This window comes from Pteronotus mesoamericanus, unplaced genomic scaffold (genome assembly GCF_021234165.1).
Source record: "Pteronotus mesoamericanus isolate MK-2021 breed Mesoamerican mustached bat unplaced genomic scaffold, CSHL_Meso_final scaffold_54, whole genome shotgun sequence".
Lineage (NCBI taxonomy): Eukaryota > Metazoa > Chordata > Mammalia > Chiroptera > Mormoopidae > Pteronotus > Pteronotus mesoamericanus.
In genome coordinates, this window is record NW_026555321.1 from 12,537,708 (window position 1) to 12,562,227 (window position 24,520).

The following is a 24,520-nucleotide window of genomic DNA, read 5'->3' on the forward strand; positions in this document are numbered from 1 at the left end:
TTGCCTCCACATTTCAGCAAACCCCAGAAGTACCTTTTTGGGGTCTAGGGAACTAGATGCAGTCCCAGGTTCCAACATTTCCAGGAGGGCCCTTGGTCTAGGCCTCATATCACTAAATAAATGCCTTTTTATGACACTACCTCCAAATGAAGTTGTATACAGTCACAGAGACAAATGGGATTGAAATAGGAATGAGATTGTAAGGACAAAGTGTCACTCAGTTTTAAATTAGTGCAGCATTATTAAGCTTCAGTCAATAAAATATAAATTAATTAAAATATTTTGTATCGGGGAACCCTTCTGCACTGTTGGTGGGAATGCAGATGGTGTATGCCCTGTGGAAAGCAGTATGGAGATACCTCAAAAAACTAAAAATGAAACTGCTTTATGACCCAGTGATTCCACTTCTGGGAATTTATCCTAAGAAACCCAAACCATTAATTCAAAAGAACATAAGCACCCTATGCTCACCGTAGTATTATTTACCATCACTAAGATACAGAAGCAGCCCAAGTGCCGATAAGTAGATAAATGGATACAACAACTATGGGACATTTACACAATGGAATACTATTTGGCTGGAAAAAGAAGAAAATTTTACCCTTTCCGACAGCATGGATGGACCTGGAGAACATTAAGGTAAGTGAAATAAGCCAGTCAGAGAAAGACAAATGCCACATGATTTCACTCTTACGTAGACTCTAATGACCAAACTGAACAAACAAGGAAAACGGGGTCCGACGCGTAGATGGAGGGCAGGACGGCAGCTGCTGGGGGCAGATTTATTCCTGAACATGGAGGATAGAATTTTATGAAATAATAAGACCACCAATTAAATACTCAAAGAATTTCTCATTGAGAACATCAATGGAAACTCTGTTATCTACCTTTGGGTTTTCGTATTTTCCAAAATAAATCCAAATATGTAAAAAACTGGCAGTTGTTTTGTCTTTTAGTTAAAAGAAGCTGATCAAAGCCACAAAAACGCACACCTAGGAATGCACAGGAAGTAAGAATTTTCAGCACTAAGGACACCAGCAATCCTCAAAGGACTGGCTATAAACTCTCGTTAGTTTTCCTGGGAACTTGTACTGAATATTTGTCTTCCTTGTTTTCTTTTTGGGTACTTCCGAGTTCAGGACCATTTCCCTCTTTTGATTCTAATAGCTTATAAAAATGCATGGTTATTAAGATGCCAGAAAAGGTCACGTCTGTGTGGTGTGGCCTGATGGTTATCAAATTTAAATAGCCCATATTTCTCAAATTAACATCTTCTGGTAGGCATCTCATTAAAGATTAAACTATTCAATTAAAATTTTTATTATTATTTGGCAACGAAATGTAACGCATTCTTCAAGTGCACTTCTTAATCTAAAATGATTGTTCATTAATTCTTATCACACTATGCTTTTTCCTTCTTGGCAAAGAACGGGTCTTGAAAAGACTAACAGCAAGACCCAATTGAAAAAGAAAGCAGTTATATATTACGGAAATTTAAATTCGAAATAGTAGTAATAGTAGTCATGGTGATGGTAGCAGTAAAGCAGATCCAATTCAAGATTGGACCGCAAGTCTCTCACCAGGGTTGCAGTCTGTGAGAAGGGAGCAGATGGAGAGGAGGACTTTAGAAATGGTTAGGGCCGGACTCCAGTTGTCCTTCAGGATGTCCAGGCAGATCACACCTTGGCTGTTAATATTACAGTGATAGATTCTTGTTCGGAAGGTAACCTAGAAGAAAATGTAAAGTTGTTATAAATAGACATACCTTTTATTAGACAAAACAATCTAAGGGTCATCGGTTCAACCATGTGTTTAACTTTTCCTTAGGCACATGAGAAGAGTCAATAATCAAAACCACTATTTTAGAACTTGTCATTCTGGGCACAGAGAACTAAATTCCAACAACAAAATCATGACATTCAGCTTTTGATGAAGAGTCCTATTACTTAACTAATGTTCTGGGGACTGAATTTACGCGTGGTACAATTGTAGGAATGTTCATAGGAGGGAAACTAACAGACTTCTCAAAAAATTTCAAAGAAAAAAATTTTTTCCAAAATAAAAATTTCAAAGGAAACTTTTGCTGGATTCCTGTTTTGCAGATTTATAAAATTCAAAAGAGTATGGGAATACTCTAAAAAGGAAATAAATATTATTCTATGTCATGATTTAAAGACATACATTAGGGCAATGTATATAAATGATATATCTCGTTTACAGAAAAACTGTACTAACTGTAACTTCCAATCCTTTTTCTCCTTACATTCTCTATTTTGAATGTAATATTAGTGCAGCTTACCTCTTCCCTATGATATATAAATCACCACTGTGCTTTGCTGAGGTGTAATTTTGAAACATGGTATAACATTTTTAAAGAACTTCGATTGAAAAGTCCAAATCAGTTTTACAACTCTAATAAAACTGTTTTACAAAAGTCTTATGTAAGCAACAAGTTTATAATGCTACTCATTAATATCATGCTTATAAATGTTCTTAAATTGAGAAGCTGAAATATAAAAGAATCTTGTTCTAAAGACCAGTTTTCTGGTACCCTAAGTTCAAAATGGCTCTCACCACGGCATCCAGCATCCATGCAAACATCAGGATTCACTTAATTCATCTCATATTAAGTCTCAGAAAATACAGATCCCATATTCTACAAATGCTGAATAACATGGTCCCATTCCCAGGCTAGGTTAAGTACTCCCGGTAAGAGCTGTCCTTCATGCTAGAATAGATAACTTCAATATCCCTCCCTACACATACACACACCCCAAACACGTAGAAATGTTGAAGAAAATATAACTAACACTCTTTAAAATGTGTAGGTGAATTTGCAAGGGCAATCCCCAGAGGTCGGAACTGAAAACCAAAAATTATAGTACGCACATGAGCTGACAGTGCAATTGCCAAGGGTGAGGTGTGGGGAAGAGGGAGAAAATCAAGGATAGAAGTCAGTCTTAAAAATGAAGGCTTGGGTTTTGTTGCCCTCATGGAGAAAGCAGATGAAACCTTAGGTTGATATGTGGCAAAGGATTGAAATTAAGAGCCCTTACATAAATTTGGACACTTGAGCAGCTTTCAGTAAATGGATGGATTTGAAAAGATAATACCTTACTTAGAAATAGTAAATACACCTGCCAGAGAAAGCCTGGGCTCTGGACTGGGGAAAAAAACATTTCCCCTAAGAATTCTAAATCCTGGGCACACATACTATGCAAAGACTAAATAAAAAACAGCTTAAATGGCTGTATTACTATCCTATCAAATATACGTTTAAGGCAAAAGGCATTTAAGGCACAAATGAGTAAAGAGGACCACTGCAGTATGATGGAGACGAACAATTCATCAGGGAAACAGAACAATTTGAATCTGGTATGGCTAACAACATAGTCAAAAATATAAAAAGTAAAAATTGGAAGAATTGTGAGAAGAGAATGACACATCAACAGTCAAAGTGGGATATTTGCACTACAGTAATTAACAGAGCAATCGGGTCAAAATACAGTAAGGATAATATGAACAACGTATTAACAAAATCAAGGTACTAAATGAAGACAGAAAGTCTACACATAGCAATTACAGAACTCATATTCTTTTCTAAGCAGAAGAAACATGAAAATTGATCACATGCTAAGCCACAAAGGAAGTTTAACATATTTCAAATAATTATTAAGACCATAAAGATCCCTCATCATATATTTGGAAACTGAAAAACACATTTTCGAGTAACTCTTGGATTAAATAAAAATAAACAGCTATATATCTAACTGAACAACAATGAAAACATTGGGATGCCACTACAAAAATTTGTGGTTTGATGAAAACAGCTATAAAAGAAAATGCTACAGTTTCAAAACCATATATTAGTAAGGAAGACAGACATTTAATGAGTTAAGTGACCAACCAAGGAAGGAAAAAGAATGGAGAGTGATTGTAACTGGTGTGCTGCAAGAATTTTTAAAATACGCAATACCTGACCACTGACCTCTTTTTCCCTTAGATTGTCAAATAAAAAATATAACATCCAACACAACAATAGCCATCTGGTATGAATGAATAAAAATTACACCTATTTTTTGTTAGGTCAGCAAAAAATATATTTTTTGGAGTGCCACAGAATTTTGGTAGTTGTGTGCTATGAGATGAAAAAGGTTGAAAATCGCTGGAATAGGATAAATACCATGAAAGTAGCAAGAAATAAAGACATGAGCAGAAGTTAATGGAATAGAGAATACCTAGCAATATTAAAATTCTGCAGAGAAGTCAGAGTACCTATCCCTTTAAGGGCTAGATAAAAAAGACAAAATATTTTTATGACCTAATGTAAATGAAAAGTGGATTTTATACATAATAACAGTTATTTAAAAACCTATCAGATATTAAATAGGATACTCTGAGCCAGTTACTTCTCAAGATAACTCAAGGAAGGAAGTAGTATTATTGTACCCACTTTAAAAATAAAATGTTTTTTAACTATGTGAGGTGATGGATGTTAATTAAACTTATTGTGGTATTTATTTCACAACACATTTATATATCAAATCATTATGTTGTACACCTAAAACTAATACAATGTTATATCTCAATAAAACTGGGGAAAAAACCCCACTGGCTCATGGTCCTACAGCAGGTTAAGTGGTGGAACCAAAATTTTAACACAATTTTGTTGATCCAAAATGCTATGCTCTAACGCCTGTTTTCTTCTTAATTTTTAATTTTGGGATAGTTATAGATCCACATGAAGGTGCAAGAAATAATAGACGGATCACATATATTCTTTACCCAGTTTCCTTCAATGGTAACACCTTGCGTAACTATGGTGTTTTATCATAGGAAACTGACATTGATAACAGTCCATTGACCTTTTCTATCTACAGTTTTATATGCACTTATGTACATATATGTTTCTATGTAATTTTTATCACATGTAGATTTGCAGTCATTACCAGAATCAAGCTACAGGACGGTTCCATTACAAATATCCTTTGTGCTCCTGGTTAATAGCCAGTCACCTTGCCCTTCCTTCCTTCTTAATTCTTGACAATCACTACTCTGTTCCTCATCTCTATAATTTTGTCATTTTAAGAATGCTATTCTATCAAACAGGATGTAACTTTTTGAAATTGGCTTTTTTCACTCTGCATAATGCCCCTGAGATCCATTTAAGCTGTTGCACGTATCAATAGGTTTTGGCCTTTCCTATTGCTGATTAAAGTCCCGTGGTATAGATGTACCAGTTTGTTTAACCATTTACATACACACCAAAGGACAAATGGAGTGTTTCCAGTTATTATTAAGTACAAATAAAGTTGCTATGAACATTGGTTTTTATGTGAATATGTTTCTACTTCTCTGTGATAAAAGACTAGGAGTGTGCCTGTTGGGCTGTAAGGTAAAATCATGCTTTGTAAGACACTGCATTAAGTTTTTCTAAAGTGGTTGTTCCATTTCCCATTCCCACCAGCAGAGCCATCCAGATTCTCTCCGTCCTTGTGGACATTTAGTGTTATCCTTCTGCTTTACTTAGTCATTCTAACAGGGCGTAGTGATACCGCATTGTGGTTTTAATGTGCATTTCCCTAATTGCTAATGATGTTGAACACTTTTTCATGTGCTTATTTGCTCTCTGAATACCCTCTTCAATGAGAATGTTCCTATCTTTTGCCCATTTTCTAATTAGATTTTTTTTTACTGTTGACTTCCCAGTGTTTTAAAGTAAAGGCATTTCATTAAAAATATAGTTAGATAACAAAGCATGAGTTTGCAAAGAATCCTGCAAATTTTTTTTGGACAGAGAATGTTTTACACTTCAATATTTTTATAATACTGATAAGAAGTATCTACTTGGGTGATATTTGTCAACCTCTTTTCTGATAAGTGTTCAGGAATAAACCACACTGAATTAAACAGGCAGGTTGATTTTTCTTACATGTTCTAATGCTACAGACTCCCACAAATACCTTGTGAAGTGAAAAAGATTCGTAATCTTGGGGTTTTAAAAAGTGTTATACTTACCTATTGTAATGTAAGCCATGACCTCTTTGGGGCTCCCTCATTATATTCCTACTTCTTTTACTGCATTTGCCACAGGACCTCCTCATCAAATCATGAATTACTCTTGAAACTAGTTTCTTTCAAATGATGACCAATGTAGTGCTTGGCACACAGAAAGAGCCCACTATTCACTGAACAAATGCTAACATATTACAGGCTACTGTTCAAAAAGATCAGTCTCTAAGGAGTTGTAACATATTGTTCTTTAGGGAAAAGAACAGTTTAGAACCATAACTTACAGCAGACTGAAAGCTGGAATACTGTAGAAAGTGTTCTGAGGAAGCTGAAGATATTTTTAATATCTTTCTACACCGTAATGTTACTTTACTAAATTGTCCTATAGATTAAGATATATCAGAAGCAATTTCATAAACCAATAATAATATTTAGTAAGCATTCAATGTGTCAGGCAATCCAAAATAAAACTTTTTATTGTTGCTATCGTCTATTTAAATGTTAAGGTCACTTAAAAATATGTGGCCTGATCACATCAGCAAAAGTGTTTCACAATCAAGGCAAAAACTTGCAAATAAAAGCTCCTGAAACAACCAACATTCTATTCCAGACACTGCCAACAAATGCAGAGAAAATGAAAAAGCAGAATACATGCAAACTGATGAGATACTGTCTGTAGTTGTCAGACATTAGTGATGCAGAAATAGAAAATATCAACGGATGTGCTACTGTTAGGAGATTTTTAGAGGCCAAGAAAGCACCCTCCTCCCGCCCTCAGCCTGCAGAAGATGAATTTGGTCTCTGACTCAATTTTCCAGAAAGCCCATCACATTGTATCTTATTCTGGGTCTGGGCAGTGGAACATTCTTCACTTTACCTTTCTGACAAATAAACACATAATAAAAAAATGACTGTAAAGGAAATTCTGGTTCCATCGCAGGGGTTAATACTGAGTTCTGTGTCTTTCACAACCTACTCTTGTATTTGCATTTATCACTGTTTTGAAGCACAGCTTCACGCCGATGTTTACAAGGATAGCTATTATTCCTCCAGGAGAGGTAAAATTATACTGAGAATACTGTTTTCAAAGGCAGGGAAGACAGCACATTTCAGAACAGTTTCCATTTATTAAGAAAAATTTAAAAAATGATTTGGATATAGTGAAACAGAAAACTTATTTATCCAGAATGGCTAATTCTTTCAAAAATAGGTCTACATCAAATAAGGTTCAATTTCCTTCTTTTTCAAATGTTTGTTTTATTAGTGATTTGTTCATTATGTTTTCTATTCCATCTTTTCCTCTTTAAATGATTATCTTATCTCCTTTGTCTTGTTTTACTGCCTCAAATTTCAGAAACGGTACTCAGGCTGATTATCCCTTAAGGTAGAACCGATCCGAGTGTGGGCTGCAAGTCGCTGAGTTTGACTTCGCCCTCCGTGCGCATTATTTCTCTGTAGAATTCCTTAGTGCCTTGGGCCATGGAGCGTTTTGCATTTGCTTCTTCATGGTTCTCAAAGACCACATTAGTTGAGGCCGGACTGTATCACACGTGCCAGTATGTGAGGCAATAAAAATAATCCGTTAGGAAGAGGAGACTTACATTAAAGTCTTTATAAAAATCTCTTGTATCTCAATTTCTTTATTTTGAACAAGATACTATCTGGTACAGACACAGTTGCCTGAAACCAGCTCAATCAGTGCTTGTCGGGCATGCATATGCAGGTTTCTTTCCTCAAGCAGTTAAAAAAGGAACAGAAGAAAATATAGAAATTTAGTAGAGCTCTAGAAGTAGGACCTTCCTATGAGTAGAGCTTTACCATTTGAAGGCTTAGATTTAACATAATTAAGAAATTAAAGAAGGCTGGCTGTATGAGTTTTTATAAGTAGGTTTTGATGATTTAAAAAATTTTCCAGTAACATAATCATATACAGATTCAAACTGCTGAATCTCAAACAACTGACGGGTAAATGAATACGGTCTGGTATCTAAACTTGAACATGTACACAAAATATTGCTTAAACATTGCCACTGTTTTAATTCATTGAGCACATACAAAATAGGCGTTGCATCAATGCCTGGGAGTCCATCAGGATCAGAGCCCAAAGCTCTCTTGAATTTAACATTCCTACCACAGGTATCACCTGCCCTCCCCACCCCAAAATCAGAGAACGGTTGCTCTTGAACACTGAACTTAAAACCATTAGCTGGGACTATGCTGATCCAACAAAACTTACTAATTAGTACTGTACAGGAAAGACATAGTTTAACTGATATCCAGTGAACCAACATTCCTAAGACAAGATTGATTCATTTCTGATTTGTAACTGCAGAAATATTTCATACATAACAATCACAAAACAAAACAGCTGAGGTACTTACAGGGTTTCATGCAAAGTATATTAATAAATGACTGACCACATGACATTTGCTGTTAAATTAAAAAAGTGACATAAACCTAAACATAAGGAGAATGTCCTCCTTATTTTGTTTGTATTTTTTATACTTCTCACGCTACTCAAGGCAATTCTATAAGCTGCAGCGTATTTACAGATTTGCTAAATGTGAAATGAAAATAATATACAGACTTCTTTTAATGTTTGGGAAAGAAGTAATAAATTTTATATTTGTGAGCATATGAAATGGCCATTAAATTTATTTTAGGAGATTAATAATTCAATATACATACAACATAATACAAAATACTCATTATGACTAGCTAGAAATGATAGTTTGCTTTTTCATATAGCTCACAACAGTGCAGAAGTAAACTATATTTTAACAGTCTAAGATGAAACAATATCTAATTCTGTTAATGATACAGTAAATTAACAGCAATTATAGAGTTGGCTGAATGCCCACTCTCTCAGTGATTGCTATATAAAATACAAAAAAGACATTCTTTGAAAGTGGCAGAGTGTTTATAAATACCATAAAAGTTTCTGAACTTTACATGTATACTAGGGATGGTAATGGCACTGGTTCTTTATGTTTTATATCATGAAATTAAAAAATCAGGCATGCATATTCCAGAAACTTGTAACCAAAAAAAAATTAAAAATAAATAAAAAAAGAATAAATATATACATTTAAAATAGGTAACAACTATGCAATGTCTATGTGGCAGGCACTGTTCTATATGATTTGCATTTATTACCTAATTTAATCTTCACAATTGTCGTGTGAGGCAGGTGCTGTTATTATACTCATTTTATGGATAAAGTAACTGAGACACAGGTTCAGTTGAGGCAATTCCAGTAGTAAGCACAGAAGTTATAAAGGCAGAAGGAAATATGAAATAAATGAAAACAGACACACAAAAAAACCACATCACAAAGAGTTTCTTTGACAATAACAGAAAAACCAAAAAACCAGGACGAGAATAATAAAGTTTATGTGAATTCCAGATGACAACAGTTTGCCTTTAGAGAGAAGAGGTAATCATACAAGGATTCAACAGATTTTTGGACCAAATTCTGGTAAAATAAGAATGCATGTAAAGTGTTTAGCAAAGAGAAAAAATGTTTAATGATACTCATTATTATTATTACAACTATTCTTATTGTGTCAAATGACCTGTCATCTCTGTGAGATTACTGAAATCAAGAAAACTATCCTGGGGTCAGGAAAAAACCCAACAACAACCAACAAATAATGTTTTAAGTTGACTTGAAAACTGTCCATTAAGAGTTCTCTAATCTTTGAGTAACTTAAATCCAGCATTTAGAGTATCTTAGCGAATAATCTTAAAACATCTGTGGAGAGCAGATATAATGAACTGACCTATACTCATAATAATTGTATACTAAAACTGACAGCTAACTGGGTAAGCTTATTTGAAAAGCAGAGTAAGACTGAAGTCTGATTGGAAGAATAAAGGAATGGGTACTGAATGATAAAATAAGGAATTAGTCACTTCATAATTCTGTAGTTTTTGATCAGAGTGCTGTGATGAAAGGAGTATTTCAAAAATTTGTAATAGGGATGTTACATAGCATCTTAAACCGGCCCCTCATGAAATGAATCCTTTATAGTTGATGACACTACCTAAACATATTCTCAAGTTCATGAAATTGCTTTTATATGAGCAACACCATGGAAGTTTTTTTTGGTATATTGTCTGAAGAGTTGACCAAACAGAGAAAAGAAGGGGAAAATGGAGACAAGCAACTCCAGCTGCAACCTGAAATCCGTACACGGGAAAGGAAAGACCTGGCGCTGCAGGCAAAGAACCACCAGAAAGGGCTGAAAATCCATTTCTGATCATGGCCTTTATCACCCTCTGGAACCCACCTGCTGAAAAGATGAGAGAGGGAAAGGTACTCTTTCAACAGTTAAGAGAATGGCCCTTGAATAATCATTTGGGTTCAGGATTTTATAAGGAAGAGCATACGTTTCCTTCCTTACTGTACCCAAGAAAAAGAGGTACATAGGTTTTTACTTCATAACAAGACGTGCAGAACTACCAACGTATCTCTTTTTGTCCCCCTCGTAAGTATTCAAGAATTAGTTTTTTACTGAAAGAATATTTAGTATTATGAAGGATCTTATTTTTATCTAATGATAAATATATGGGTTTTCTTTTTGAATTTTCATGTCTATTATTTTTATACCAGGAAATGTCTTTCCTTCTCTTCTGTCCCTCTCCTATTCTCTTCATATGTTCACAATTTAATCTGTTACCATTCTGTGATTTTTGACATTGTTTCTCTGGTCTCTATTTCCATCTTCTACATTATCTTGCTCCATACACATCTCAGGCTTCAGAAGCCTGTTGTTTTGGCATTATCCTTTTCCCTCCAGTATTCTCTGTTAAGACTACTTCCTAAAACAAACAAACAACCTTCCAAAACCCAGTAGGCTTATTTTCCCTAGGCTATGTGGAAATGTTATCTGTTTCTAAAAAAAGGAGCCAAATAGCAATGATTCAGAATTGTGTGGAAAAAATATACCCCCGTCTTATGATGTTCTATTCCTGCTGTCTGAATCCCAATCCCTAAAACAAACCCTGAAGTAGTATCTTAACTCCAGGCTGCTTTTTTCTTTCTCTATAATTTGCAGCATTCAACTTTGCATTGTAGAAAATTGGCTGCTGTGGTGTAACAACAAATATTATCTTTTAAAAGCAAACAACTGTACCATATGTGGCTTTTAAATAGTGCCAACTCCATTCTACAAAATGGATGGCTGTATATATACCTAAGTAAAAATTAAAAAAATGAATTTTTGTAACAGGCCAACAGTGAATGTTATCTATAAAGGGGAGAGATTTATATAAGGTCCTTAAGGGCAAGGATTTTATGATACTGATTTTTATCCCCTGCAGGGGGGTAGTAAGGTGTTGACATGTATTTGTTCAATAAACAAGTGAATAATATAGAATATTTACATTTGAAAAGAGACCATACATAGTATGACTAAAATGACAACTGACTGAGAACTTGTAATGTTCCAACAATTAGGTTTACACTACCTTTTATTAAAGGGGAGTGTAATCAATTGACAGGTATACAATTTATAAAGGAGATGTACTGTTAGTTATTTAGATTTTGGTTAGGGCACCTTTCAAAGTTTTGTGATTAATATTTTAGTCAGTAGCGATTATAACAGTCAAACATTAATTGTAGAGTTAGGTTTAAGAGTCATGTACTTCTGACAGTATTAGAAGAATGTATTTTTCTTCAAAAGCTTTTATGGGTCTATTTTGCATTATTTTTAGACTATGTCTGTAGTCTAAATAAGTAGATATTAAAAACTAAAGAAGACATAAAATTATAAAATGAATTCTGGCTCTGAGGAATGTTTGCTGTCAATTATAAAGATAAAATCCTTCAATTTAGATAGAACAAAGGAACACTGGAGATACATTTTCATTTATTCAACAAATATCTGTTGTCTCTGTTCAAACTTCAAAGCACTGCATGGAATTAAGCAGATTGGGGATGATGGGTGGAGAAAGAAGCTAAGATACTTATGTTGAGTCCTCAACCTGAGAGGCCTCACCTTCTAGCACAGAGATAAGAGACTCTGTAGAATTTGGGGCTCTAGAGATTGGAACAGATGGTATCTGGCTAGGAAAAATCCCAGAAAACATTAGAAAAGAGGTTAGTACAAACCAAATTTTAAAGGACTGGCATTAGGAGGGTTTGCTGATTATCTTTTCTTCTTTTTCCAAATTGCTTACCAAGAAGACGAACAATTTCAAATGTCTCTACATAAAAAATTCTCTGTGTCATCATAATGGCCTGCAGTGTTGGCTTTCAATATTCTCGGATGCGCAGCAATGACTATGCACAAAAGCTTAGATCATCAGAAAAAATACAAAGAAATATTAACACATCCTGCAAGAAATGTGGGGTGTTAACAGGAGAGAGAGATATGGAGTAGACACTAGGCTGGTCAATTTCTCTATCTCCCTCTTCTTCTTGCCACTGCTCTGGTTCAGGCATTCACAATCACTGGATGAGATTACTGCAACAGCCTCCCTTCAGGACACTATTTCTCTTTGGTTTTTCCTTCCCACCACAATGCACCATTTGCCTCAAGGGTGATCTTTACTTTCATGTGCTTATTGCTTGCAGGATAAACTAAATTCCTAGAGATGGCACACTGGCCCAATCAGGCAAGGTCCTGGTTCTCCATGGACCGCTTTGCCCTGAAAAGGTCCCACACTTGCAGTCCTTTGTGCATGCTGATCTTTTTGTCAGAAATACTGCTTCTTTTCTCCAAGGAGAGCTGCTCCCATCCTTTGGGTGCTCTTTCTCTAATGCTCCCACTGTATCATTATCCTTATCAGCAATTGACAGGTCTGTTCCCCACTGATCACAACTTCCACAAGGGTTAGGGTGGAACTCTTTATTCCAGCGTAGATACTAGTTCCTACCTTTACCTTTGAATTGTCTTAAAATCCTGCCATTGAAATAACCTCATGGGTTTAAAAACAGCCAGCAAAAACAAAACAACCAAAACCCAATAAAAAACAAACAAACAAAAACATAAATAAAGTCTAGGCAGGACTGTGGCAAGTTAAAAAAGAGAACCACTCCTTGAAGCAGAAAACAGTGAAATGTTAACAGATGGCAGATAGAAGGCACAGTTTTTCAACTGTATTCAATTACACTAAGTTTTATTTCTTTTGTTAACAAGAATATCATTTTTAACAAACTTCCAGAAAGGATTATTAAGCAGGTCATTTGTTAGTACTTAGAATGTGACGTGGTGATCAGTGGGGGTTAAGGATATATATACCGAATACAGTATCATGGGCCATGCCATTTCCCCTTTCAACGTGGTTATTAAAATTACAGGTTAGGGTAATAAAGCAGACATTGTACATCTGAACTCCACCTTGGTTTAGTATGAGGTCTTCTAATAAGTCTTTCAAAAAAATGTGCTAGGTCAAGTGATGGACTGAGGGTCAAAGGCAGATTCACCTTGAATGTTGGTATTGTGCCAACCAGTTATACCTGAGTAGATCATATAATTCTCTGGTTCTACCCATTAACAATTTCTTCCTGTTTTGGTCAGGTACATACACAGTTAAGTCTTTAACGTTTTCTTCCTTTATTACTGTCAATGGCACTGACTTAGTGACAAAATACACATAGCAGCCTGGCAGTCAAAAAAAAAAAAATTGACTTTTATGCACGTGGGGATGTATTATTTGTGTGATTGCAAACAGTAGGGTCCAAAAGCAAATTGTGCTGTTGCAAACAGTACTTTGAGTGTATCCTTGTGGGCAAGAAAGAGAATTCCAGTCTAGGTGATATCCCAGTTTGGTACATGTGGAATGGGCTCGAAAGGCAAAGTTTAGCAGAGCTGCTGATTGATCAAATAAATTGCTGGCACAAAGCAGCTCCCTAGTGGGATGATCTGTGATAAGTCCTGCCTTTTTCAACATTTCCCCAAGAACTAAAATAAAGACATAAAAAAACATGCTTATCAAGTCTATGGATAACATACTAGTCAGAAGGGAAGAATGAAAAGATCTGAACGTGTCTAACTACAGGTTAAAACAAACGATGAAAAATCAACAAGAAAAAGATACATTTAGGTTCAAAGCAATTTTTTTTTACAAGATGAAGGAAATTTGGATTAAATATGAGGATATAGGGCTTTCTTAATGGAAACTCCTGAAAAAAATATAACACATAAAGTACACAGACCATCAGGGTACAGCTTGATAAATTTTTACAAAGCGAACATACTTGAGTAATCACAACCTAGAACAAAATGTAGAATATTGCTACCATCCCGAGAATCTCCCTTCTGTTTCTCCCCGTCCCAAATGTAACCGCTATTCTGACTCCTATCTCTCTGTACATTAGTTTTTCACACTTTTGAACTAATAACAAATGAAATCATATAGTACATATTCTTTCGAATCTTCTTCCTTTCTATAGCATGCTTGTGAAGTTCATATGTATTACTCGTTGTTTTTAACTGCATTATTATATAATACTCCACTGTATGACTGCATCATAATTTATTTATCCTTTCTATTACACATGAATTTTTCACCCTCAGAATTTTCTGTTTAAATAAAGCTTAAATGACAGTTGTGCCATATGACAAGGCAGCAGCGAAGACAAAGTTTACATATTTTCTTTGGTTAAATCTGGCTTTGAAAACAACCACATGCATTGATTTGGCTTTCATGCTGCAAAAATGGCACAGAAAAGTGATATATTCATACTACATTACTGCAAGTAGACAGCTAAAGGTACTTGATTCTTTGCATTATACTTTTTTTTCCTTTGCAAAATTTGGCCTGTATATTGAATATTATTTGAAGCTTATATTTAAAAATACAAATTATTTGCTTATAATTTGTGTCAACAGATGGGTGGTATAAAATATAACCCAGATACTTATAAAATCAAGAATATTTCAAACAAGATGGAACTAAAAACTCCAGATTCTTCTTTAACATGGATTAATTTCTTGCCAGTAAGTTCACTGCCAATATCTGTTTCACTTTATTTTAAGCATTTTAAGATACACCATTTCTTTTCACTGTTTTAAAATAAAATGCATTACTCTCTTCTGGGTCTGCTTGGGTGCCCTTATGACAAACATGTTCTGGAGAAAGAACACCCTGCCCTCTAGCTGTATCTAATGCTGTGGGAAAGAATGCAGAGGTGCATGTGCGCGTGCGCATGCTCCTACTGAACATTTCACTACTACAAACCAACAGGGCACAAACAGGTTTCTTAACTGTTAAAGACATGACGAGCAAAATGAATATTTGCTTTATCAGAAGTACTATTTATGAGGTACTACAAGGCAAAAAAAATATGTCTTGTTCTCAGCTCAGTCTAATATGAGTGGGCAGAAAATGAAACCAACCAACAAGTATAAATGTCACATTGTGAAATGTTGCATGAAAGAAGTTATCAGGCTGATGTAACAGAAAATAACCAGTGTGGAGTTATTTGTATTAGGTGGTCAGGAAGTGGACCTCTCATTACATAACCCTGAAGAGAGGCCTGAAGAGTGACAAGGTGTTGCTCACATGAAGGACTCGATCGAGTGTGTCCCAGGAAAGGGATCGGCAAACCCTGCATCGGGTGGGAAGACCATGAAAGCCTTATAGGCCGATGTAAGAAGTTTGAATTTTATTCTACATGCAGTGGAAAGCCACGGAAGAGTTTTACGCAGAGCAGTGACAAATCACCGACAGATTAAAGGACTCTTAGAGATTGTTAAACTTTCTCTTTTACAGCGCAAAATTTCAAGTGCCAGAGAGTTTAGTGTCATCGTAAGTTACATGGTTGGAAAATGTCAATCGCACAGGTTACTATAAGCTTTCTTTTCAATTAAAAAAAAAAAAGCCCAACCTTCACACAGGAAAAGATATTTTTACTCATAAGAGAAATGGAATTACAAATATTCTTTCCTATCTATTAGATTGGTAAAGGTCAAATATTTGGTAGTGCCACATAGCATCGGTGAGGATGCAGGGAAAAGGCAGGTGCATCTAAGTTGGGAGTGTAATTTGGCATAACTTCTGGAGAGTAATCTGGCAGTATCTATTCAAATTCAGTATTTCACATATCCTTCATTGTAACAACTGCAATCCTAGGAATGTATCCTACAAATAAATTTACACAAGTCCACAATGACATTATGTACAGAGATACTGAGTGAAGCATTATTTGTGATGGAGAAATATTGGAAATAACCTATGTGTCCATTGCAGGGAACCTGTTGAATAGATTATGGTACATTCACTCAAAGAAATACAGCATGGGGCAAAAGCAGGGGTACAGCTCTGAGTACCTGAAACAGTTTATTTCTGTATTATTATTTATTAATTATTGACTTATTTTCCTTATGAATAACTGTAACCCTACTTTTACTCCATCCTATATAATGGAGCTGATCTACATATATGAATATGGGATAATCTTGAAGATGATACATGAAAAAAAGCAAATGCAGAAAAATAACTCTTTGGGAGGGGAATGAAATTGCCAGGTGACAGGGAGGAAGACTTAAGTTTACAGTACACCTTTTGTGCTGTTAGAACATTTTACTTTGTGTGTGTTTGTGTATCACCTATTAAAATTCTTTTAATTAAAAATTTTTTAATTTATTTTTGAGAGAGGAAGGGGGAGAGAGGGAGAGAAAGAGAGTATAGGGGAGGGTGGGAGGAGGGGAGGGAGGGAGGGAGGGGGCGGGGGGGAGAGAGAGAGACAGATAGACAGACATTGATTTGTTTTTCCACTTATCCATGCAGTCATTGGTTGCTGCTTGTATATACCCTACAAGGGACTGAACCTGCAACCTCGGTGTATCAGAACAATGCTCTAACTAAATGAGCTACCCCAGTCAGGGCCAGAAACTTTTTAAAAATAAAATAATCTGATTTAAAAAGCAAACCACCGAAGAATAAGTGACGTTCTTGTATTTTTATTGATTTTTAGAGAGAAGAAGGGGTAGGGGAGAGAAACATTGATCTGTAGTTCCGCTTATTTATGTATTCATTGGTTGAGTCTTATATGTGCCCTGACTGGGGATTGGCTTATCAGGATGATGCTCTAACCAACTGAGCTACCCAGCCAAGGTGGATAGGTGATGTTTTAAAGTGAGAAGGGGAAGAAGACAAGGGAAAAAAGTAAGAAAAAGAAGAAAATAACTGGAAGTAACTGGAAAGAAACATATATATTATGCTTTATGTAATTTCCTTGTTGTATAAACTACCGTTTTATATAATCTACAGGGATAGAAATTAAAATAAATTAATGGTCAAGTACAGGGGAAACAAATACGCAGTACCTTTTACATATAGAGGTTTATGGTCTGGCAAATGCCAAAACAAAAACTTCATTTAACGTAATTCTCCACGAAGAGCGAAAAGGACGTTTTGCAGTAACTACAGAAAAGAATGCAAGGTGATCTAAAGTATGGTTGTTGGCAATAAATTGAATGACTGTGCTTTTAGCAAGATCACTTCACAGCTCAGCTACTTCAGGTGTGAAGAGCGGAAGCAGGAGGCCAGGAGTTCCACTAAGCCGGGCCCTGGCATTTACTAGTCTTGTGATGCTAGTCACACTACTTAATCTAAGTTTTAGTTTCTTGTGATAATTAAATCTGCCTCTCAAAGTGAGAGAATTAAGTAAGATAATGAATGGAAAAAGTAGAGTATAATGTTAGTATAAAATATTAGGCATTAACAATACAGTATAACATCTAGCACAATTCACCATAACCACTATAATGTCAGTAGAATTGGAAACGGAAACGAAGGCCCAAGGGGAGCTTAAAGAAGGTCATTTAGTCCATTCCCCTGCAGAAATACCCTTCAACCACAGGTAATTGTTTTGATTTATTTCAGTCCTTATTTAGGCCTTTGTGGGAAGATTAATTTATCTGACTGGTTTAATTGTTCATGCCTTTATGATTTATTAACAAAAGAGACTTTTAATGAGAATATGATATTTGTGAGGCATTATTCTGTATTCTATGTGGAAAATAACTTCCCAATCCCAAAACACTGAGGACATAATGAAAAAGAGAAAATATGAGTTTTGTTAATCTTTTCAAACATCAGTCTTTCCCTTTAGGAAATCCATTCCGGAAATTTATAGCTTCAAAAACCCAGTTTGGGTTGAAAATTGCCCATTTTTCTAGGTGAGGTCATTTATTCTAGAATTTTAACCCCCAAATCTGTATCTCTAGCTCACATTACACATTTGAACTCTGTATCTGTAAAGCTGCCTAATGAACATTTTCCACTCAGATATCCTATGGGTTCCTTGTAGGAAACATGTTTCCACCTGGTCATTTAAATGAGCAACCGCAGAGTTCTCACAGATGTCTCAAATCTGACACCATGGGATACAAATGATACTTCTAAAATAGTGCTCCAGGGGACATTTAGCAATATCTGGAGACTTTTTTTGTCACAAATGTGGGGGAGAGAGACTGCTATTGGCATCCAGTGTGCAGAAGCCAGGGATGCATCCTTCAATAGAAAGACTAGGCTTCCATGACAAAAACTTATCTCGTCCAAGGTGTCAATCATGCTGAATTGAAAAATCCTGCTCTATCAAATTTGATTGTGAACTTTATAAAAAAAAGAGAGAACCTCTGTTATGTTCTGTATACGGACTGGTATACGACACACATATTTACTGAAAAAACAAATTAAAAAATAATTTCATATAAGGGAGTGCCCCCCACCCCGAAAATCTTCCGGAGGGCAGACCCGCTATAGCACAGGCTTCCCCCCGCTAGGTGAAATGTTCTAGGAACCCATGTGTATCAGTGTACCAGCTGGCATTGCGGTGAGAGGCTGCATTTGGCTTCAGAGAATTTTTTTTTTGGAAGACTCTTCCTTTTGCCCATTTCATGGTGGGTGATTTATGAGCGCGCCTGCCCACACCGTGCTGAGTGTCCAGCAGCTCCTGACAGAGAGCTGCAAGACTCCGGTGTCCCACCTTCCCTACTCACTGGATTTTGCCCAGAGCGACATGTTTTCTGTTTCCCCAATGAAAAAAAGTCCTCAAAGGGAAATGTTTTGCCAGTGTGGAAGAGGTGAAACAAAAAAAATTGCAGAGGCACTAAAATGCACTGAAATTGATGAGCTCAAAAACTGTTTTGAGCAGTGGGGAAAAAAATGTCTGGATAAGTGTATTGTATCAAATGGACAGTACTTTGAAGGTGACTGAAGTTTAAACATGTAAGAATAAATAGAGTTTTTTATAAATAAATTCCGTTTGTTTTGGGTCTTCCCTTGTATATTGTTACCCTTGTCTTCATCCCCAAAACTCAACCTTCATACTTTCTAGCCTGGACTATTGTATCAGCTCCTAACTATTATTTTCCTTGTCTCCATGCTCCCAGGTATTGTATCTCATTCATCTTTATATACAGAAGACCTTGAAAGTAGTAAGGGCTCAATAAGTCTCTGCTTTATCGATTAGTTAAAATGCATTTTAAAAAGCAACCAACTTTTAAGAATTTTTGGTAGTTTCTTCTAATATATTGACACCATATGAAAATGTACTTGATTGCTTAGAATACTACCTACCTGTATGAATCAGTGTAGCTATCTGATCCTCAATCTATTTATTTCCAATCTTTAACTTCTGTCTGACTTTGTTTTTCTTTATTCTCTACAGGGCAAGACTAGTTTATTATAATTTTCCCCTACTTCAGTGACAAACCATGATTACATACAGACTCTGACCTTGGTCAGTTGGGAACTGAGAACAATCTTTCTCTAATTTTCCTTGGATCTGCTTAAGCAAATCTCTAAGAGGCTGCTCTCTTATCAAGAGCTCCAGCTCCAACTCAGGGAAAAAAAACTCAAGGAAAATTGATCATTGCCATAAAGGGTTAATATTTGACTGGTATGGTAGTCTTAAAAATTAACTCAGACCTCCTACTGTATCCAGGCTTGAACAAAATAACATTACATATAGCTATCCAAACAAGTGACACAGTTAAATAGAGAATGCTACAATTTATTCTTAGATGTAGAATACTATTTCCCTATCCTAATTCTCAAGTGGATGATAAAATTTGTTTTTAAATTTACAGACACTTGCCCTGGCTGGGTAGCTCAGATGGATAGAGTGTTGTCCCGTAAGCCAAAGTTGCAGGTTCGATCCCTGGTCAGGGCACATACAAGAATCAACCAATGAATGCATCCATAAGTGGAACCTCAGATTGATGTTTCTCCCTCTCCCTGCCTCTTTCCTCTCTCTCTAAAATAAATTAAAAAAATCCTTGCCCTATTTAAGAAAAAATTACAGACAATGAACACAGAGTGTCTGTTATATGTCTTAATCTGGTTCCATCAGGGGTTTTTTCCTTCAAGGTTAGTAAAATGCCAAATTTGAAGCTTTTTCCAGTTCAGTTGTGTGGAAAATTTTCTTCCGTACATGACTATTCCCTCAACACTGCCTTACTGCCCCCGAACTTTCTGTGGCTGGTGGTGTTTCAGAGTTCCCAGTGTTCTGTTTTCTGGGACTAGTGGGTCCCTGCCCTTTGGTATTTAGGATCCTGAAGACTTCATCTTGAAGGTACCTCACCCTTTCCTCTTCAGTAAACCTTTGTGAAGGGAGTGTCACTTGTCTAGACCTGCGAACCTTCCTTTGGAAAGATCCCCTCTCTCTGGTAAGTGAGTTGCCATGTTTCCCTGGCTTTAACAGCAAAAAAGCGCCTCGTTTTCCAAACATCTGGCTGTCTCACTCTGGTTTCCTTTGTTCATTCAACCTCACTGTAAAAAAACATCCTTTGTGAAGGAATTTAGGCCTCTCCACTCCTCCCAGTTATGCCGACAGTAATATCAACAAACACCGACTCCCACTTGGAATGAGGTCACATTCCATAGAGAAAGATCTCCAGAGCATGGATGGACATGGCAAGATACTTGCTTGAAACCCCCACCTCTATGGCAAGACTGATGGGAGTGTGTGAGGCGATATCAGAGGGGCTGATTACACGCCTGCTCCATCAGGGCTTGGGCAAAGGTGCAGATGGCTAAGTCGATTCAACCCGAATAGAGTATTTTGGCTAGGGCAATGATAAACTAAAGGCCTTTCTTTCAAATCTGGAACTGCATTAGACTATACAAAGCAAGGGAGAGGGGGATCCTCCCAAAATAGGACTAAGAAGAACTTCCTTTCAGCCTAATTCTTTATTAGCTTATAGCCATATTCAATTTAGTTTAGAACAAATAGTATCCCTTTCCTTAAAAGCAAACACAATCCAATCCTACATAATAATTGTTAAATTGGTGGCAGCTGGGGGTAGTAGGCGGCCATACAGATGGATATAATGTGTGTTACTTTAAAAGTGGGACGACAACGACTACCGCTTTCATCTACTTTTATTCATCACATTCATTTTAAAATCTCACACAACCTTAAAGTGTAGCATAGGAGTTTAGAAAGGTTTCAAAAAGAACACACTAAAAAGAAAAAACAACTGATTCACTCATGAGATGTACACAATATTAAAAGTCATGACAGTGGGAACACAAGGCTGTTTTTGACTCTAGTTAAGTGTGAAAATGACCTCTAAAATGTGAAATTACTTTTCCTTTAGCTCAGGGCTAACAAAACCCAAAAATCTGTAGTCACTGTTCAACACAGAATTAATACTCCAGTGTCTGTGAATTGGGAACACAGTGGAGAAAAGCCCAGGGTGTCTTTGGAAAGAGGGCCCTTGGCTAAAGCAAAAGCCAAGCACTCACGTCTCCTCCTGACATTCTTTCCTCCTTGCATCTCCTCTCTCATCTCTCTCCAACAAACCTGGCTTAGAGATTGATCTGTTATAATTAACTTATATCAGAGCGTAAAATCTAAGAACAAGTCCTTCTTCCAGAGGTACAAGCAATTCAAGTTTTCTCCGTAACTAGGGAATGAAAGATTCAGTTTAGAACTGGGTCTGAATTCCAGTTCTGCTACCTACTTCCCATGTGACCTGTGTGCCACTTAAACTCTAGTGGGCCTCAGTGTTTTGACCTATGAAGTGGGGTAGGAGACAATGAATAGCATCTTTTTGGCAAAGTTGTATGGACTGAATTAATTCAACACATTTTTATTGAATGCCTCCTGAATCACTAGGCGTTGCTCTAGGTGCTGGAAATACCAGAGAGGGACATCAAAGCAGACGAAGTCCCTGTGACCTTGGAGCTTACTTGCTAATTGAAGAAAGGAAAACACAATTGATAAATGACATGTATAACGCAGGAGGGCAAGGTGTTATGGAGAAAAATCAAGCATGGCGGTGGTGGCGGAGAAGCTCAGAGGAGCACAGGTGATTGGGAGTTGTTACTCGAGAGTTTCTCTGAAAAAGTGATGGTTGAGCAGACCCATTGAGAGGAGAAACGGAGCGAGCCACCCCAATTTGTGTGGGCAGACGGGAGGGTAAATGCAGAGGTTCTGAGGGAGCAGTGGGCTCAGGGTATTTGAGTCAACAGTGAATTGGAGATTTTGAAAGGTACATTGTGAACAAGGAGCATTCCGAAGGGTTTTAAGCAAAGAACGGACAAAGTCTGGCTGACATGAACGGATTACTTGGTGCAGGGGCACACACCGCAGGAGGAACAGGGCGGAAGCTGGGAGACCAGGTAGGAAACTTCTGATATGATCTGGGGGCGGGGGCAGTTGACAGTGGCTTAGGCCGAAGTGTTACGATGGAGAAGTGATGAAAATGGCTGGAGTCTGGATTTATTTTGAATATTTATTTTGAGCCAGGAAGACTGCGTCCAGCTAGGCTGCGTGAGAGGGGTCAAAAATGACTGCAAGGCTTTTAGCATTACCAACTAGGAAACCAGAGTCTTCATTCATCGAGATGAGGAAGGTTGGAGCAGCTGCTTTGGCAGGAGTGGGGAAAGGTTGTGTAATCAATAGTTTATTTTGGAACACTTAAGTTTGAGGTGACTGTTGGATGTTCAAGCAGAGATGTCAAATAGGCAATTCAGCATGTGTGAAACGACTTGATTCATGGCCAAGGCTTTATGTCAGTATATGAATTCAGTTTAAAAATGAGTTAATTCATGTTATTCCGTGATGAGTGTGTTCTCTCCCCAAGGCCAGAGCAAATGAGTACGCAGTTGGGCTTACAAATGTAAACCACTGCTCCTTCCGAAAATCCTGGGACACACTGTCAACTTTTTTCCCTGAGCACTAGCAGAAGCAACAAAAACAGGTCAGTGATAACAACCTAGTTAGAATAAAATTGTGGAATGCCATGTTGACCTTTAGATATAAACCTATCTCTGGCTTTTAAATGCTAGATATCATTGCTTCTCATTGTAACTAACTAGCTATTTTATTCACTATTAGCCTTGACTTGTCAACTTAAGTTTAAAAATCTAATGAGGATAACAAAATGAAGATTTTGAAAATGTGATGGACTTAAATTATCTATTTTATTGTCTGAGAGCAGGTTAGGCCTTTCCTATTAGCTGACATTTCATTAGTAAGCAATTCATAGATTTTATAAAAACAAACCCAAAACCCCAAACATACAGTACTCTCTGAAATAACCTCCGAGTTAACATTTATCTTAACATGTATTTGATACAGTTTGTAATGAAAGAACAAACTGTATTAAAAAGGTTTAGATATTAACATGCATGTAGCTTGTGTTGTTAGTTTTTAAACATCTTAGGCACAAGTCTTTATCATCTTTCCTTTTTGAAAACTATCAACTCACAGATCCTCTTCCCTTACCAAAGAAAACAGTTCTTTCCAGTAATAGATCTGAACATTGAGACAGCACATCCGACTTGTGCATAGGTTGTCTGAGATACTAAAAATAAATAACAAACATGCCTGATTCTCCTACCTACCTCCTCTTAAATCTGTTTAGAATGCCCACTTATTTTTTTAAAATAAAATATCCAGATCCACACCGAGACAGAAAAAGCCAAACTATGAATTGGCTACCTCTATGTATTTTTACTGGAAAAACAAAGATCCAACCTGTAATCTAACATGACCCCTAAGTTAGGATCTTATGTCATTAGAAGCTCAGTAAAACTTTAGACATGGTGTCACAATATTTTCAAAGTGTTTTTAGTTGAAAAAAATAACATAGGAATAAAACATTTTATGACTTTGCTTCTGAATTTTTCAAGTACACTTATTAATTTTATTTGGTGTGAGACTTTCAAAAAATGTGTATTATTCACAAAAAGAAATAACTGGACAAAAGAAAACATGAAAATGATTCAATATCTCGCTGGTAGTAAAATAAATAAAAATTAAAGCAACCACGAGATCATTTTTCATCTTTTAGACTGGCGGAGATTAAAAAAGACGAGGAATTCTGAGTGTGTAGGAATGTACCATACTATCATATTTGGATGACAATGATATAAGTCAATACAATTTTTTCTGGAGGCCAATTTTTCCACCTTTATCAAAATTCTATAAATGTGTGTAAACCCATCTACTCAAAAGTTCCAAAGTCGACAAAACTGCCCCAGGAAAAACCAATCCAAGTGTATAAAAATATGTAATTATAAAGATACACATCGCATC

The 24,520-nt window shown here is 36.4% G+C and overlaps 1 protein-coding gene across 1 annotated transcript in view; it reads right to left on the bottom strand.

Annotated features, from left to right (window-relative positions):
* UBE2E2 (ubiquitin conjugating enzyme E2 E2) overlaps positions 1 to 24,520 on the bottom strand; it is a 258,407-nt gene that overhangs the window by 32,254 nt on the left and 201,633 nt on the right. The window contains exon 5 of the mRNA XM_054595232.1: positions 1,581 to 1,728. Within this exon, the coding sequence (XP_054451207.1) occupies positions 1,581 to 1,728 (148 nt within the window). The remainder of the gene's footprint in view (positions 1 to 1,580; positions 1,729 to 24,520) is intronic.